Source organism: Hemitrygon akajei, chromosome 16 (assembly GCF_048418815.1).
Source record: "Hemitrygon akajei chromosome 16, sHemAka1.3, whole genome shotgun sequence".
NCBI classification, from domain to species: Eukaryota; Metazoa; Chordata; class Chondrichthyes; order Myliobatiformes; family Dasyatidae; genus Hemitrygon; species Hemitrygon akajei.
In genome coordinates, this window is record NC_133139.1 from 69,467,993 (window position 1) to 69,484,418 (window position 16,426).

Here is a 16,426-nt window from a genome sequence, read left to right on the forward strand (position 1 = left end):
AAAGTTGTTTGACTGTCTCTGTGTGTGGTTTTTCATTGATTCTTTTGTGTTCCTTTGCACCTACTGTGAATACCCACAAGAAAATGAATCTCAGGCTAGTATATGGTGACAAATATGTACTTTGATCATAAATTTACTTTGAAGTTGCAAGCAGATTAGTTAGGATAGCTGAATGCTGAGAAAGTGTGGTATCATAGTGGTTACCACAATCAACTTTACAGAGCCAGCAATCAAGATTCAAGATTCATTTATTATCAATGAACGTATAAATTATACAACCTTGAGATGTGTTTGCTCACAAAGCAAAAAACATGGAAGAACACAATTTAAAGACAAACAAATCAATGCCCAAGAGAAAGAAGAAAAAAATTACAAATCATGTAAAGAATTGAAGCGAACAACCACATTCTGAACCAAAATGGAGTCCTCAGATCCGAACCCTGGAGCAGCCCGGAGTAGGCCCAAAGCCTTGCTTATTAGTTCATCACATTAGTGGGTACAGACCACAGCACCCGGGGGATTCTTCATGGCCTCAGTGACATGGAGATGACCATTGCGGAGAACAAGCGAATTCGGCTCTCATCCCGACCAACACTCTGCCTCCTCAGTCTGTCTTGGCCAGTGTTTAAATTGACCAAACAGCAGAACCAGTGAAAGGCTCCGGCACCATGGAGAAAAGAGTGAAGATTGTGGTGAGCAAGCGAAATTGGCTCTCGCCTCCAATCTGGGCCTGCATTTAAATTGTCAAATGTACATCGAAACGTAAAATCAAATCACCACTCGGGATTCAATTCTTGCCGCCATTTTTAAGGAGTTTTTATCTTTTCCCCATGACCACATGGAACGCTTGTTGGTGCCAAACGAGGTGGTTTGAGTATCTCAGAAACTACAGATTTCCTGGGACTTTCTCTAGAGTTTACAAAGAATGGTGTGAGGAACCAAAAAAAAAACAGTACTGTGGGCGAAAGCACCTTGTTACCGAAAGAAGTCAGAGGAAAATGGTCAGACTGGCTCAAGTAGGCAGGAGGATGACAGTAACTCAAATAACCACACGTTACAACAGCGGTGTGCAGAAGAGCATCTCCGAATGCACAACATGTTGCACCTTGAAGTGGATGGGCTACAGCAGCAGAAGACCATGAACATACAATCATTGTAAGTACCTAATAAAGTGGCTACTTAGTGTATAAAAAGAGTGCGAAAGATAAGTAGTGAGGTCGTGTCCACGGGCTCTTCGTCCATCCAGAAATCTGATGGCAGAAGGGAAGAAGCTGTTCCTGATATGTTGAGTGTGGGTCATCAGGCTCCGTATCTCCTCCCTGATGGCTGTAATTAGAAGAGAGCGTGTCCCGAGTGACGGATTTTAACGATGTCCTCCATGGTGCGGAAGGCAGTGCTCGTAACGCAGCTGGCTGAGTCAGCAACTCGCGATCCTGAGCTTTGGAGTCTCCATTCTCAGTGGTCAGAATGGTCTCCACCCTACATCGGTAGAAATTTGACAGAGTCCTTGATGACGTAAAACTTCCAATGAGGCCTAGCTGCTGGCGTGCCTTCGATGTGATTGCTTTAATAAGTTGGGCTGAGGATAGACCCTCAGAGTCGGTGTTGCTGCCCAAGAACTTGAATCTGCTCACCCTTTCAATCGCTGATCCCTCAATAGGAATTGGTGCGTGTTCTCCCGACGATGTAACATTTGTTATTTTGCAGCAGGAATATGGTGCTAAGACATAAATTTACAAACATAAATACAGTGCGAGTACCAGAATAATGAGATAATGCTCATGGGTTTGTGGACGGTTCAGACGTCTAATGGCGGAGAGGAAGGCGCTGTTTCTGAGTTACTGAGTGTGGGTCTTCAGGCTCCTGTATCTCTTAACACTTATAAACATCAAAAACCTATAACTTAGGCTGTAAGTGCTTCGTGATCATGGAAGGTGCTTTATAAATGGTAAGTCTTTTACTCTGGAGCATCTAATTGGTTGGCAATTGTTGAATGAATATATACTACTAGTCAGTGATAATAAATCTGATGTTGGTTCTGTTCCAGTCTTCCTGTGTTTTCTCAACCACAAGTAATCTCTGTCATTACTGTGTCAGCTTTAGGTGTGACCTGTTAAGTCATCTACTGTGTTCCGTAGTTTCAGTGACCCCACACGAAAGACAAATACCACCCAGAAAGCTGCAGGCAGATGAGTAAGCCCCGTGGTTGAGCTTCTGAGCTCTACCTTTCTGGGTAGGATAATGGTCTATTGATGTTGCAACTCACTTGCACGAAAGATATTCTTGTCAGGGCACATCGGTTGCATGAGAATGAATTACAGGCTCAGCACATTTTGCCTAATTCAGCGACCAGTTCCCACCGCACCTTGAGTACAAGCTGCGGTAGACCCGCCCCTGCCAGGTGACCATCCTGCTCCATATCCGCTGTACAGGAACGAAGCTGGGGGTGAGGCCCGTACAGATCCACTTACCTATCTATTTAGAAATACAGTGCAGTACAGGCCCTTCCAGCCCAAAAGAGCCGCACTACCTATTTAACTCTACAGCCTAATCACATGACGATTTACAGGGACCATACTAACCTACTAACCTTGGTCTGTGGAAGGAAACCGGGTACCCGGAAGAAACGCACACAGGTCAATGTACAGACTCCATACAGGCGGTGCTGAAATTGAGTTCCAAAACCTGGAACGTCCCGAGCTGTGATAGGGTCACGAAGACCCGACACTAACCAATCCCCGAGGTGTGGAGCCAGCTGATTGCATTTGAAGAAAGTGCCTCTTTCTGTGGCTATTTGTCCCGGTACTTTCTGCGATGCACCGAGCAGGCAGTTGCCTTTGTTTTCCAGGCAATAAACCTTTCAAGAACTGGACGGATGCCATTTTGAATGCCAACACAAATAGTGAATTGCTTGCAGGGTCTTGGAAGGCACAGAGTGGATTTCTAATGCAGGCTCATTCACTGACCAACTGACATTTCCTGGTTCAATGGAAGGGGTGGAATTTGGTTGTCTGAAAATTTCCCTGTGTTGCTGGAACCTGGGATCCCCCTTTTTTTAATGCAGAGAGCACTGTATTGCCATAGCAACCTTTTAAATCGTGGGTCAGTGGCTGTTTCTTTTGGGCCAAGTTCTTTTTTTTCCCTCTGCCCTACTTATGTAAGGATATTCTCCGGTGGTTCAGTGAAAATCATGGAGGTATAGAATTTATAACATGAGAGGAGGCCATTTGGCCCATTGTATTCCTGCCACCCTGCTAACAAGAGTGGTGATGGATGAACAGGCAACACATTTAGAATGGAGGCAGAGCGATTTCAACCCATTTGTGAGGGAGGGTGGACTAGCTTTTTTCTTGTTGGCCGCCTTTGCATTTGCTAACCTTCACGGGCTAACTCTGGCCATTTTCTCTCTACTGCACTGAGCGGTCTCCGACCTGAACTGACTCAGAACCATATGTGCCTGTTCCTGAGTCTGATTTGGAGTGTACGTAAATTGTAATGGTTATAATGCTATTGCAGTGCTAGTGACCCAGATTCAGTTCCCGCTGCTGTCTGTAAGGAATTTGTACATTTCCCCCATTGTTGTGTATTTAATATTTCAATAATATTTGTGTAATTTTGTTTATATATTCATTAATTAAGCTTTCCTGTTTGTTTAAATAATTCATTATGGGTTATATGTATAAATAAGTGGATTGCACACATTATCACACTACCACAGGCTACGTGCACAGCTCACTTAAGCTCAAAGTTAGGCCCGTATTTTCAGACTCCCGTGTCTTCCTATTGAACTAGTTTAATGTTTTGAAGTTACAATTTGTAATACCCCTGACCACGCTGATTTCCTCAGGGTGCTCTGGTTTCCTCCCACGTTCCAAAGGTGTATGGGTTAGTACGTCAATTGGTCACGTGGGTGTAATTGGGCAGGGTGGGCTCATTTGGTCAGAAGGGCCTGTTCCTATGCTGCATCTCTAAGAAAAGAATAAACAGCCCTGAGAAAATAAATATTGATTGTCTATGTTGACAGGATGGGAGCATGTTCTTCTCCAAGTGGTCATGTTATCAGGCGTGTGATATCTTGAATACCTGATTTAGCCACAGTTAATGCTTTGAAGTATTTCAGCCTGATTTCTAGGCCCCTTTTAGATTTGCATATTCCTTGGCGCCATTGGCAACCTTTTATACCTCATACTGCCTTCCTGGATAAATAAATATTTGACCAAAATCTACTGCTGCAAAGCTCTCAGGTGCAGTTTCTATTTATTTGTTTATAAATTGTGGGCATCACTGACGATACTAATTGATTATAGATTGCAGATTGTGGGCATCACTGACAATGCGAATTGTCTGTCCCAGACTGTGGTTACGAGCCAACCACAAAGATGGCTGGAGGTTAGGTTACCAACTCGGGTTTGGACGTATTCCTGGAAATGACATCACATGACCTCTGAACTCTCGGCCTACCTCAAATGCCCATTGCTGGTGTAAATGGCCTAATTTCCTTGTGGATTTCCTATAGAGGTCCGATGAAGGGAAACAGTCTCTTTTTTACCCTTACACACAAGCGATTCTGCAGATGTTGGAAATCCTGAGCAACGCACACAAAGTGCTGGAGGAGCTCAGCAGGTCAGGCAGCATCGATGGAGGGGAGTGAACAGTCGATGGTTATTTATTTAATAAGAGATAGTGCAGAATAGGCCCTTGTGGTCCTTTGTGCCACATTGCCAGCAACCCACTAATTTAACCCCAGCCAAATCATAGAACAATTTACAATGACCAGTTAACCTACTAACTGGTACGTCTTTGGACTGTGGGAGCAAACTAGAGCACCTGGAGGAAACCCATGCATCCCATGGAGAGAACGTATGAACTCCTTCCAGAGGATGCTGGGATTGAACTCCAAACTCTGACAACTAGAGCTGTAATGGCATCGCACTAACTGCTGTGTTACCGTGGTGACCCTTGAGGTGTTTCATCAGGAAAGGAAAGGGATATAGAAGCCAGGATAACAAGGTGTGTGGAGGGGAAAGAGTATAATCTGGCTGGTGATGGCTGAGACCAAATGTGGGGAGGGAAATGATTAGAAGAACAATTGCAGAAAATGTTTTCTCTTCTGTGGGTGATGGCAAAATGTGTCACGGTCACTGTGAGCAGCACTTATCTGCCGTTGCCACGGGAACCTTTTGCACAGTCCGGTGTACTGGAAAATCTTTCCCCTCAATGTGCCTACTGTGTTGGTTTCAAAGTGCAGCAAGAATTCTTAAGATGACCGGACTACAACAGTAAAACAAGTTCAGCTGTCTCACTTTTTTATTACGACACAGAAAGGAATAAGGTAGAAGTGTTTCTTGGTATCATGGGTCATTGGAATTCTTTTCGTCAAAGTGCTGTGAGATAGTCTTTAAATATTTTTAAGGCAGATAGATTCTTGATGAGCAAGGGGTGAAAGGTTATGGAGGTAGGACAGAAATGGGGAATTAAGGTTGTAATTAGATCATCTTTAATCTTATTACATGGTGCAGAAGACTGATTGCTTTTCATTCCCTAGTTCCATTCACTCTGTGCCTTCCAGTGAGACCAGAGCAGAGGTGCCCACCACAGTGGAGGCCACATGACCTTAATTTCCCATTTGCTCTTAATCAGAGGAATCTGATTCACATAGATGAGACCAGCAGAGTCATAACCGTGGCAACAAGGACAATCCTAAAACAAAGTCCAAAATCTGAGTGATCTGGGACGCATAGCCCTTCCAGGCTGCTGTTGTTGTCTTCAGCTATTGGCCTGCCTAAAGCAGGGACTGGTTGTGGGCGATACACCACCAGGGATACTGTGAGCTCATCTCAGTATATCACGGTGGGCAGTAGGCTTTAGAAAGGGATTCCACTGGAGCAATGGAGGGAACACCTCAGCAACCTCCCTTCGGCCACCAAGCTGGCACTGAGCATCACCAATTTCACACTAATCCTACCGTAATCCTATACTAATACATGAGAGCAGCATGTGGTTAGCGTAACAGTTCGTAGCGCCAGTGACCCAGGTTCCCTTCTAGAGAGACTGGTGTGTGTGAAAATCCCAGGAGATCAGCAGTTTCTGAAACCACCCCATCTGGCACCAACAATCATTCCACAGTCAAAGTCACTTAGATGACATTTCTTCCCCATTCTGATGTTTGGTCTGAACAGCAACGGAACCTCTCGACCATGTCTGCATGTTTTTGTGCATTGAGTTGCTGTGATGGCTGATCAGATATTTGCATTAATGAGTAGGTGTACCTAATAAAGTGTCGTTATATTTATTGTTATATTGGCTCGATCTGAAGAGGTTGTTGGTACAAAAAGTCCTCTGGAACTGTTTGTTTTAACGAGCAAGTGTACAGGTGTATCTGATAGTGGGACCACTGAGTGTAATATTTCCTTCGAAACTTTCTTCCAACCATCCATGAGCTGGTACAGTATTTATGTAATTATGTACATTTTATTCCATATCTGAACTTTAACCTCTAACTTTATTTTTATATAATTCTTTACTCTGTATAATTGTTGAATGTTGTTTTTTGTTGCATGTCACGCTGACACACCACAGCAAATCCCTAGTGCATGTAAATATATATGGCAAATAAAGTTGTTTCTTTAAATATACCACCCACAAAAATACTGCTGAGGGCTTCAGTAGGGTAGTTGGGGGTGAAACGATTGCTAATTATGTGTGGTGACTAGTGGCTAATCAAGTTTGCTTATTGGCCCTTTGGAAAGCCCTACCAACCGAGTTGTATTAACTTTGTTGGAAATCCTTCCAAAGGGGGGAGATGTGAGGGAGGAAGGATTAAGCTGGCAGGGAAGTGGAGAGCCAGTTCATCTCCATCTCAGTATCTGAAAGTTAACCTCTGACCCTGTTGGGGATGGGGAGCAGATTACAAGCACTGAGCAGTGCCACCAGCTCACTGTGCAACACACACAAAATGCTGGAGGAGCTGAGCAAGTCAGGCAGCATCTACGGAGGGGCAAAAACAGCCGATGTTTCGGGCTGAGACCCTGCATCAGGATCTGCTGAAGGGTCTCAGCCTGAAATGTCGACTATTTGTCCCCCCCCCCCCCACACCATAGGCGCTGCCTGATTTGCCAAGTTCCCTCAGCATTTTCTGTGTGTTGCTCAAGATTTCCAGCATCTGCAGAATCTCTTGTGTGAACGTTAAACCTCGTTAGGTTTTTAAAAAGGCCATGCAGCATAGCAGCAATGTTACTGGACTAATAATCAGAGCCCTGGACGGCTTCCAAAGAGGAGTTTAGATCCCGCCACAGCAGCTGGGGAATTTAAATTCAGTTAATTAGGCGATGAATTGCCTGTTTCACTGCAGTATTAGCCTGTACATGACTCGAGCCTGTTTGACTTACTTAAACCAAGCATGATGAAGACATGTCAGGTGGTCATTTCTGAGGTGCTAGAGGCAAATGACAGAAGCACAGGTCGAGCCGTATGTAGGCCAGTTCTGGGTAAAGATTAAGATTAGCTTTATTTGTCACATGTACGTGGAAACACATGGTGAAATGCCCCTTTTTTGCACCAAACAAACTCCAAGGATACTTTGGAGCCAGCCCACGAGTGACGCTGAGCTTCTGCCACCAACAACTTACTAACCCTAACCCATACATCTTTGGACTGGAGGGCACAGCCTCACGTCCGAAAGGGCATCCCTGTAGAACAGATAAGAGGAGGGAACTTCTTCTGGCAGATTGTGGTGAATCTGTGGAATTCATTGCCACAGACTACTGTTGCTGTGAAGCCATTGGGTACATTTAAAGCAGAGGTTGATAGGTTGTTGATTAGCAGGGTGTTAAAGGTTACCAGGCAAAGGCAGGAGAGTGGGACTGAGAGGGAAAGTAAATCAGCCATGATTCAATGGTGGAATAGACTTGATGGGCCAAATGGCCTAATTCTGATCCAATGTCTTATGGTCATCGTATAAATTCCCATTCATTCCACCTCCCCCCCCCCCCCCAAACTTTCCTGCACAATAAGGGGAGGAAACTGGAGCAGTTAGAGGTGGGGATGAGTTATAGAGTCAAAATTGTTTTTTTTTTACCTTTGACGCATGTTGTCAGATTTTACAAAGGGATCCTGCAGATGCTGGAAATTCTGAGCAACACACACTAAATGCTGGAGGAACTCAGCTTGTCAGGCAGCATCCATGGAAACGAATAAACAGTTAATGTTTCGGGCCTGATGACGGGTCTAGGCCTGAAATGTCGACTGCTTGTTCAATTCCGTAGATGCTACCTGACCGTGTGTGTGTGTGTGTGTGTGTGTGTGTGTGTGTGTGTGTGTGTGTGTGTGTGTGTGTGTGTGTGTGTGTGTGTGTGTGTGTGTGTGTGTGTGTGTGTGTGTGTGTGTGTGTGCGTGCGTGTGTGTGTGTAGTGCAATACATAAAATACGCTATAAATTACAATAAGAGATGTATTTAAATTTTATTTATATATATGCATTTCTTATTGTAATTTATAGTATATTTTGTCTTGTACTCACCTGCTGCCACAAAATAATCTAAATTACAATAAGAGATATATTTAACTTTTATATATTTTTATTGTAATTTACAATGAATTTACATTTCATGATGTACGCTTTGTTATAGTAAACCTAATTCTGATGAGTTCCCCTAGTCCCAACTCGTCCATGCCAACCACATCCACCCTGCTGGTCCTAATTTCCTGTTTTCACTCGTATCCCACCCTCCAGATACCCGTCCCAGTGCTTTCCAAATGATATTCTTGCACCTGCCTCAACCACTTGGTCTGGCAGCTCACAGCCAGCCTGTGCCAGAGAGCAGCAGGTTCCCTACTTCTCCCTCCCGTGTGTGCACGCTTTCCAACACTCACCTGTTGGGCAGCAGTCACAAGGTGTTTTCTCTGACAGGTAGGGGAGGGAGTGTCTACGTTGGGAAGAAGTGGGAGCTGAGGGCGTGTTTTGTGGGAGGGTGATACGGTTTGGAGGGGCCTGGCACCCGCTGGGCCTCAGAGGGAGGGGCTGTGTAATACCTCATTATCCAAGCTCTGCTTACGATGACTGGATTTGCCCATTTCCGCAGCACTGGAGACAGCAGCTTATGGAATGCAGCCTCTGAACTTTAAGCATGGAAGGACGGAGCTTGGGGCCTAAATCAGCCTCTTTGTGTGGCAGGTGACCCTCTGACCCCCTTTCTCTCCCCACAATGCCGTGTTTTAGTCTTAATTCTTGTGTCCATTAAGAGAAAACAAAAGGAGGCAAAATGACCACCACAGAACAACAATGGGGGCAACTCCTTCTGCCCCGTTGTTAATCATTTTAAATCATTTTTCACATCTTACTCTCGCCGTGTATCAATGGCTTTTTCTTTGCGCTGAATTCTTCTCCTCCTCTCCCGCCATAAAAATGTAAACTCTTTCTAGCGTGCCAGCTTGTGAATGAATGGTGGGGAGGCAGAGGTTAGTGCAGCTCCCCTGACACCCGCAGACCTAGACTGCAAGTCTCCACGGCAACACTGACCCCTTCAGGCCGGGCTGTCTTTTCTCCCCCCAACGTACAGGTCAGCCCTTGGCCTTTTCCCAACTCGTGGTGAGTGCCCCCTCTCCCAAGTAGCCTGCAGAAGCTGCCCCTACTCGTCAGTGGGAAGACACTTTGCTGTGGAGTTATGGAGTAATACAGCACCGGAAAAAGGGCCCTTCCAAGCTGACCCTGCTAGTCCCAGTTACCTGCCTTCAGCCCGCAACCTTGCAAACCCCTCCCCTCCATGTACCTGCCCAAATGCCTCTTGAATTTTCCAAGTGTACTCGCCTCGATCTCTCCCCCGGCAGCTCACTCTAGGCGCTTACTATCCTCCGTTTAAGGAAGTGGCCCCTCAGGGCTCCGAGGATCTCTCCCCTGTTATCTTGTATCTGTGCTCTCCAGTGCTGGAGAAAACAGGTAAAGCAATATGGCACAAGAACAGGCCCTTCAGCCCAGAATGTCTGTACTGAGCCTCAATCCCTTGTGCCTGCACATGATCCATATCCCCCCTCCGGTACGTATTCATGTTCCTATCTAAAAGCCTCTTGACAGCCCGTTCCTTGTACTTATCACTCTTTGCATGAAAAAGTCCCCAAACTCACCTTAAAGTCTTGCCCTCTTGTATTTGCCATTTCTACCCTGGGAGAAATATTCTGGCTGCCCATCCAGAATTTTACAATTTTACTAACTATTATCAGGTCTCTTGAGGAAGGCTCTTGGCCCAAAATGTCGACTGTACTCCTGTCCATGGGTGCTGCCTGGCCTGCTGAGTTCCTCCAGCACTCTGTGTGTACTAATCAGGTCCCCTTTCGGCTTTCGACTCTCTGGAGAAAACAACCCTAGACTGTCCTATCTTTCCTTTTCGCTAGCCTCCTCCAATCCGGGTCAATCCTTTCTGAACCCTCTCCAATGCCTCCACATCTTTCATGTCATGAGGCGACCGGAATTTCAGGCAATGCTGCAAGTGTGGCCCAACCAGGGTTTTATACAGCCGCAATATGACCTCCTAACCTTCACACTCTCTGCCCCTAACAACGAAGGTAAGCATCCACCGTTTTTAAAGTCAACCTCCAGACCGTACAATGGGAGGGTGGGCTGTGGCGTGGTTTGTGGCATTGTTGCCCCTCAGCCTACAGATTGGCGGTTCAAGTCCTACTGAGACGCACACATGCAGGCCAGTGCTTCAGGCAGTACCGAGGCAGTGCCGTTTTTTTGAAGTTCAAAGTTCACAGTAAATTTGCTATCAATGTACATATATGTCACCATATACAACCCTGAGGTTCATTTCCTTGGAGGTATGTAGAGGAAATTAAGGAAATACAATAGAATTTATGAAAACTATATGTACAGTAAGTTGAGATTGACAATGTGCAAAAGAAGACAAATTATGTAAACAAACAAACAAATAAATAAGACTGAGAATGTGAGTCCTTGAAAGTGAGTCTGTAAGTTGGATTCAGTTCAGAGTTGAGGCGATGGAAGTTATCCACACTGGCTCAGGAGCCTGAAAGTCGTAGGGTAACAGCTGTTCCTAAACCTGATGGTGTGGTATCGAAGGCTCCTGCCTCTCCTGCCCGATGGTAGCAGTGAGAAGAGAGCATGGCCTGGTTGGTGAGGGTCTTTGATAATAGATGCTGCTTTCTTGTGGCAGCTCCCTGTAAATGTGCTCAGTGGTGGGGAGGGCAGTTCCTGCTGGGCTGTGTACGCAGATACTTGGAGTGCAGACAGTTGAGATTTACTGGGCAACACAGTCTCATTTCTCACCTCACCGCTCCCTACCTTGGGGGTGTGGCTCATTGGGCTGGGCAGCGCCTGTTCTGCTCTGTATCTCTAAGTAAAAATCGTTGGCCCTGCTGCTGGTGGCCATGCCTTTAGCCGGCTCAACTGCAAGCTCTGGCAGTTCCTTCCTAAACTTCTCCAACTTTACTTCAAACTCTGTCTCACCAACGAAAAGTGTCCACCTACAGGAATGCACTGTACAAACGTCTGCCCAGCCTTTTTTAACTTGGAAAATTTCATTTCACAAAACATTTCCCAAGGGTGTAGCTTGGAGGATGTTTTAGTAAAATGCATTTCCGGGGAGGCTGGACAAGTCGTGAGGGAAAAAGGGACAGTTGGGTTTATTATTGTTGCACGCACTGGGATACACTGGAGAGCTTTTACTCGTGCGTCATCTGAGATACAAGTTTGTTTCAAGAATTAAGTTTATTTATCATGTATACAGTGAAATGTTTGTGTTAGTGACCAACACATCCGAGAGGCAGCCCACTCACAAGTGTCACATTCTGGCACCCCACAATGCTCGGCAGAACAACACAGAACACATCAAACAACATCCCGACAGATCATGCCATGTGTAATTCCAGCAAGACAGTAAAAAGGATGACAGAATACAGTAAACACGAGGAAATCTGCAGATGCTGGAAATTCAAACAACAACACACAAAATGCTGGTGGAACGCAGCAGGCCAGGTAGCATCTATAGGGAGAAGTACAGTCGGCGTTTCAGGCCGAGACCCTTCGGTGCTAGAGTTACAGAGAAAGTTCAAGTTTATTGTCACTCAGCCATACTCAAGTATACAGCTAAACAAAACATCGTTCCTCTGGGACCAGTGTGCACAGCACAAACACGGCACATGTAGTCAGTCGGTAGACAAATGAAGTACCAGGGCTACAGAACGTTGGAACTGGGAGGTTAAGGTCTCTCAAGGGTTGGATGATAGCGGGATAGTGGCTGCCCTCGAGTTGGGTGGTACATATTAGAAGGTATGCTGATAGATTCACCTAAGACCAGGAGGCATAGGAGCAGAATTAGGCCAATTGGCCCATGGAGTTTGCTCCACCGTGCCATCATGGCTGATTTATTAATCCTCTCAACTCCATTCTCTAGCCGTCTCTCCATAACCTTTGATGCCCTTGCTGATTAAAAATAGATCAACCTCCGCCTTAAGGATACCCAAGGATTCAGCCTCCCCAGCTGTCTGTGGCACCACCCTCTTGCTAAAGAAATTCCTCCTCAAATTCTGTCCTATGCTGAGGCTGTGCCCTCTGGTCCTAGAACCCCCCCCACAACATCCTCTCAATGTCCAGCCTTTCGAGTATGTCCAAGATTCGAGTACAGGAACAGGGAGGTTCTACTGCAGTTGTACAAGACCTTGGTGAGACCACACCTGGAGTATTGTGTGCAGTTTTGGTCCCCTAACCTGAGGAAAGATACTCTTGCTATACAGGGAGTACAAAGAAGGTTCACCAGATTGATTCCTGGGATGGCAGGACTTTCATATGAAGAAAGACTGGATCAACTAGGCTTATATCGCTGGAATTTAGAAGATTGAGGGGAGATCTTATTGAAACATATAAAATTCTAAAGGGATTGGACAGGCTAGATGCAGGAAGATTGTTCCCGATGTTGGAGAAGTTCAGAACAAGGGGTCACAGTTTAAGGATAGAGGGGAAGCCTTTTAGGACCGAGATGAGGAAAAACTTCTTCACACAGAGAGTGGTGAATCTGTGGAATTCTCTGCCACAGGAAACAGTTGAGGCCGGTTCATTGGCTATATTTAAGAGGAAGTTAGATATGGCCCTTGTGGCTAAAGGGATCATGGGGTATGGAGAGAAAGCAGGTACAGGGTTCTGAGTTGGATGATCAGCCATGATCATACTGAATGGCAGTGCAGGCTCAAAGGGCTGAATGGCCTACTCCTGCACCTATTTTCTATGTTTCTATGCTTCAATATTTGACAGGTTTCAATTGAGATCCCCCTTCGTTCTTCCAGACTCCAGTTTCAATGGGGTGAATCCAGTTGTGGACGGTTGGAAACCATTCAACAGCGAGCAGCCGCAAAAATGAAACGAGACAGGAGCACACACGAGGGAAGCCTGGCATGGCTAGGATGGGCTGAGTAGCCTGTGGCATCCTATGCTTTGAGGAAGGCTTCTGTTGACCCTAGTTCTACTCTTTAAGCAAGTTACAAAGTTAGCTTGTTTCAGACTGGGGCAGAACCTGGCTCTGAGCCCAAACAAGGGAGGAAGTTTTTCTTGAGCAATGAAGAGTTTTGGGATAATTCTTCCCGAACTGTAGGGTTTGGCATTCCATGTTTAACATGATGGGAAGATCATTGCTGGTTTCTCTGGGTGATGACCTCCGTAATAGAAACAATTCTGGCGATTGACGTATGAGAGGACATGGGATTCTTTGGCATTGATGCATCTGCCCTGAGTCCAGCAGACAAGAAGGCAGGTATGACAGCACCTCTAGTTTCTTAGGAGTTTGTGAAGACTCGATGGTTCGAGGGGCCTAATTCTGCTCCTGTGCGTTATGGTCTTGTGAACCTCGGAGCTTTAGAGTTTAGATTTCGGCTCCAGTGCCGCCTGCCAGGACTTTGTGCGCCCCTCCCCATGAACACAGTGTTCCCCCCAGCTGCTCTGGTTCCCTCCCACATTCAGAAGATGTGCCAGTTAGGTTATTTGCCCTGTGATTAGGCCGGGGTGGGTTGCTGGGTTGGGCCGGAAGGGCCTATTTCACGCTGTATCTCTAAATAAAGTAAACAAAATGCTTCGCGCCCGCCGAGATGGCGTTCAGTGACTGACATCTCATTATCGAACCGACGCGGGTAACCTCATTCACCACGACTTGAACAGATCCTTCCCCTGCAAGCTCACATTTTCTGGCCTTTGCCTGCGCCGATGGAATGTCTATTGCTGTTGCTGCCGAGCAGCTGCGGGGAACAGCTGGATTATACGCAAAGGCGGCTCTTTAATCCTTGCCTGGCCCACCCCCTGCACGATGTAACAATCCCCTAACCTGCTCGGGGGAATAACCTGCACTTGGTTCATCGTGCACAAAAGGAGGCTGCTCACAGTGATGCTCCCCGTTCGAAGGCACACCTGGTCAGTCAGGATCTCCTTGCCTCATCCTCTCCTCAACCCCCTTGGGAACAGGGGTGGTAGCGTGGTTACGGGGAGTGTTGAGGGCCGTGGTGGGGCAGCTGACGGACCGCAGCTGGCTGCACGGACGGCCGGGGACGTGACAGTGTGGGAAAGTGGAGCTGTGCTGAAGTTCGGGCAGCTTGACGAGAACAAGCTGTGGGACCGGAGGCCTGAGAACGAGGAGCTTGGGCTTGAAGTATTTCCAGCAATGCTGTTCCTGCAAGTTCTGTTACTGCACTGATGTAACCACTCCAAGGTCTTTCTTTCCTCATTCTTCTCCTTTCGGAAAAGCTTCAGTCGATGTTAGCCTCTCCCTGCCAGCATTTCGTTTGTGGTGCTTGCATTGAAATTCACAGAGAAGGAACAGGCCTTTTGGTGAAAGCAAGAGAATGTGGATGTTACTGGCAATGCCAGCATTTATTGCCCAACCTCGGCTGTCCCTGAACGGAGGTGGGGAGGGTGGGGGGCATAGTTAGGAGATAAATCACACTGTGAGTCTGTGGTCACATGAGGGGAGGTGCTTTCCTCTCTTGGAGGGCACTGTTGATGGCAATGCTTTTTCACAACAATCGGGCAGCTTCAGGGTTTCCACTGCTAAGGTGAATTTAAGAACAATTAAATCCCCAGATTTAAAAGATTAAAGATTAGTATTATTTGTCACATGCACTCTGAAACATGCTGTACAGTGAAATGTGTGGTTTGTGCCAACACGGTGGGAGATGTGCTGGGGGCGGAGTGGCCATGCTTCCTGCACCTGCGTTACTGACTCCGACCTCCAGGGCTTTGGGATGCGGGAACAGGGAGGATGTGGAAATTCCTTACAGACAGCGGCAGAAATAGAAACCTTATCGTCGCTGCCGTAAAGCATTACACTCCCATGCTGTGTGTTGTGTTTGTGATACAGACCTGTTTGTGATTGTGGTGAACTACATATACCTGTCTGGACTGCTCCTGTGGCTCCTCCCACAGAGCCCTGTATGAAGGCGATTGAGGCCTGAGCCCGGCCTCATTCTCCAGGATGTAGTGTTGTTCATTCTTCCAGTCAATAAAAGCCGATATCTCGCTTCTTACGTCTCAGAGTGAGTTACTGATGGTGCATCTGTGATTTCATTCGTGTTCCTTAACCTGGGGGATATTTAGAGAGGATGTTTATGCATCTTTTTGAGCGATTTGGGATTTGGTGGCTGTGGAGAACTGACACAGAAGATGAGGCCTCGTGCTGATCAACCATGATCAGATAAAATAGTAGGTCAGGCTCGAAGAGCCAAATGGCCTACTCCTATTTTGCTTTCCTTGTTATTGTATATAATCTGGCTTTTCATGACTTGGTTACTTAAAAGGAACACGAAAGGAGCTAAGGCCTCCTCTTTTTCTCGGTTTGTGCAGGTGTCGGCCTGGTTACCTTGGGGATCTGTGCCAGTTTCCTGATCCGTGTCAAAGGTCGCCGTGTTTAAACCGAGGAATATGCTCCAGTGTGGTGGTGGACGGCTCGGCACAATACTCCTGCAGCTGCACGCGAGGGTTCCGAGGTAAGCCGCTGCCGCGATGGCGATGCTGTTAACGGTAAAGCTGTTGCAGGGGCAGAACACTGACGCGTCAATGCTCCTGCACGTGAAGCGGGCCCAGTCTCAAGGTGGAGAGGGAGGCGGCATTTCAAACTATTCGTGATTGTTTATGAGTACTGGTGATTGTACGGGAACAAATAACTGGCCGATGTTCACGGCCCAGGAGAGCAAAGTGATGGAAGGTATCAGGGCTGGACAAGTCAGGCTCTCCCAGTGAATAGGGCAAAGAAACTCGCTAAGCATTGATCGTGCGCTGACTTTTCTCTCCTCCTGCTCTGTCTTCCCCAACTTTCCATTTCCTTTCTGCCCCAGCAAGGATGGGGAACTTGCACCCTGTCCTTTCCTGGGCAGAAAACCTCAGTCACAAAAGGTTCTGCAGATGCAGGAAATCCAGAGTAACACGCCAAGTGCTGGAG

The 16,426-nt window shown here is 46.6% G+C and overlaps 1 protein-coding gene across 3 annotated transcripts in view; it reads left to right on the forward strand.

The window, feature by feature from the left end:
• The window catches only part of notch3 (notch receptor 3), a 209,945-nt gene that overhangs the window by 83,293 nt on the left and 110,226 nt on the right, over positions 1-16,426 (forward strand). For all 3 annotated transcript variants that reach the window (XM_073069111.1, XM_073069113.1, XM_073069114.1), the window contains exon 3: positions 15,832-15,974. In XM_073069111.1, coding sequence (XP_072925212.1) covers positions 15,832-15,974 — 143 coding nt within the window. The remainder of the gene's footprint in view (positions 1-15,831; positions 15,975-16,426) is intronic.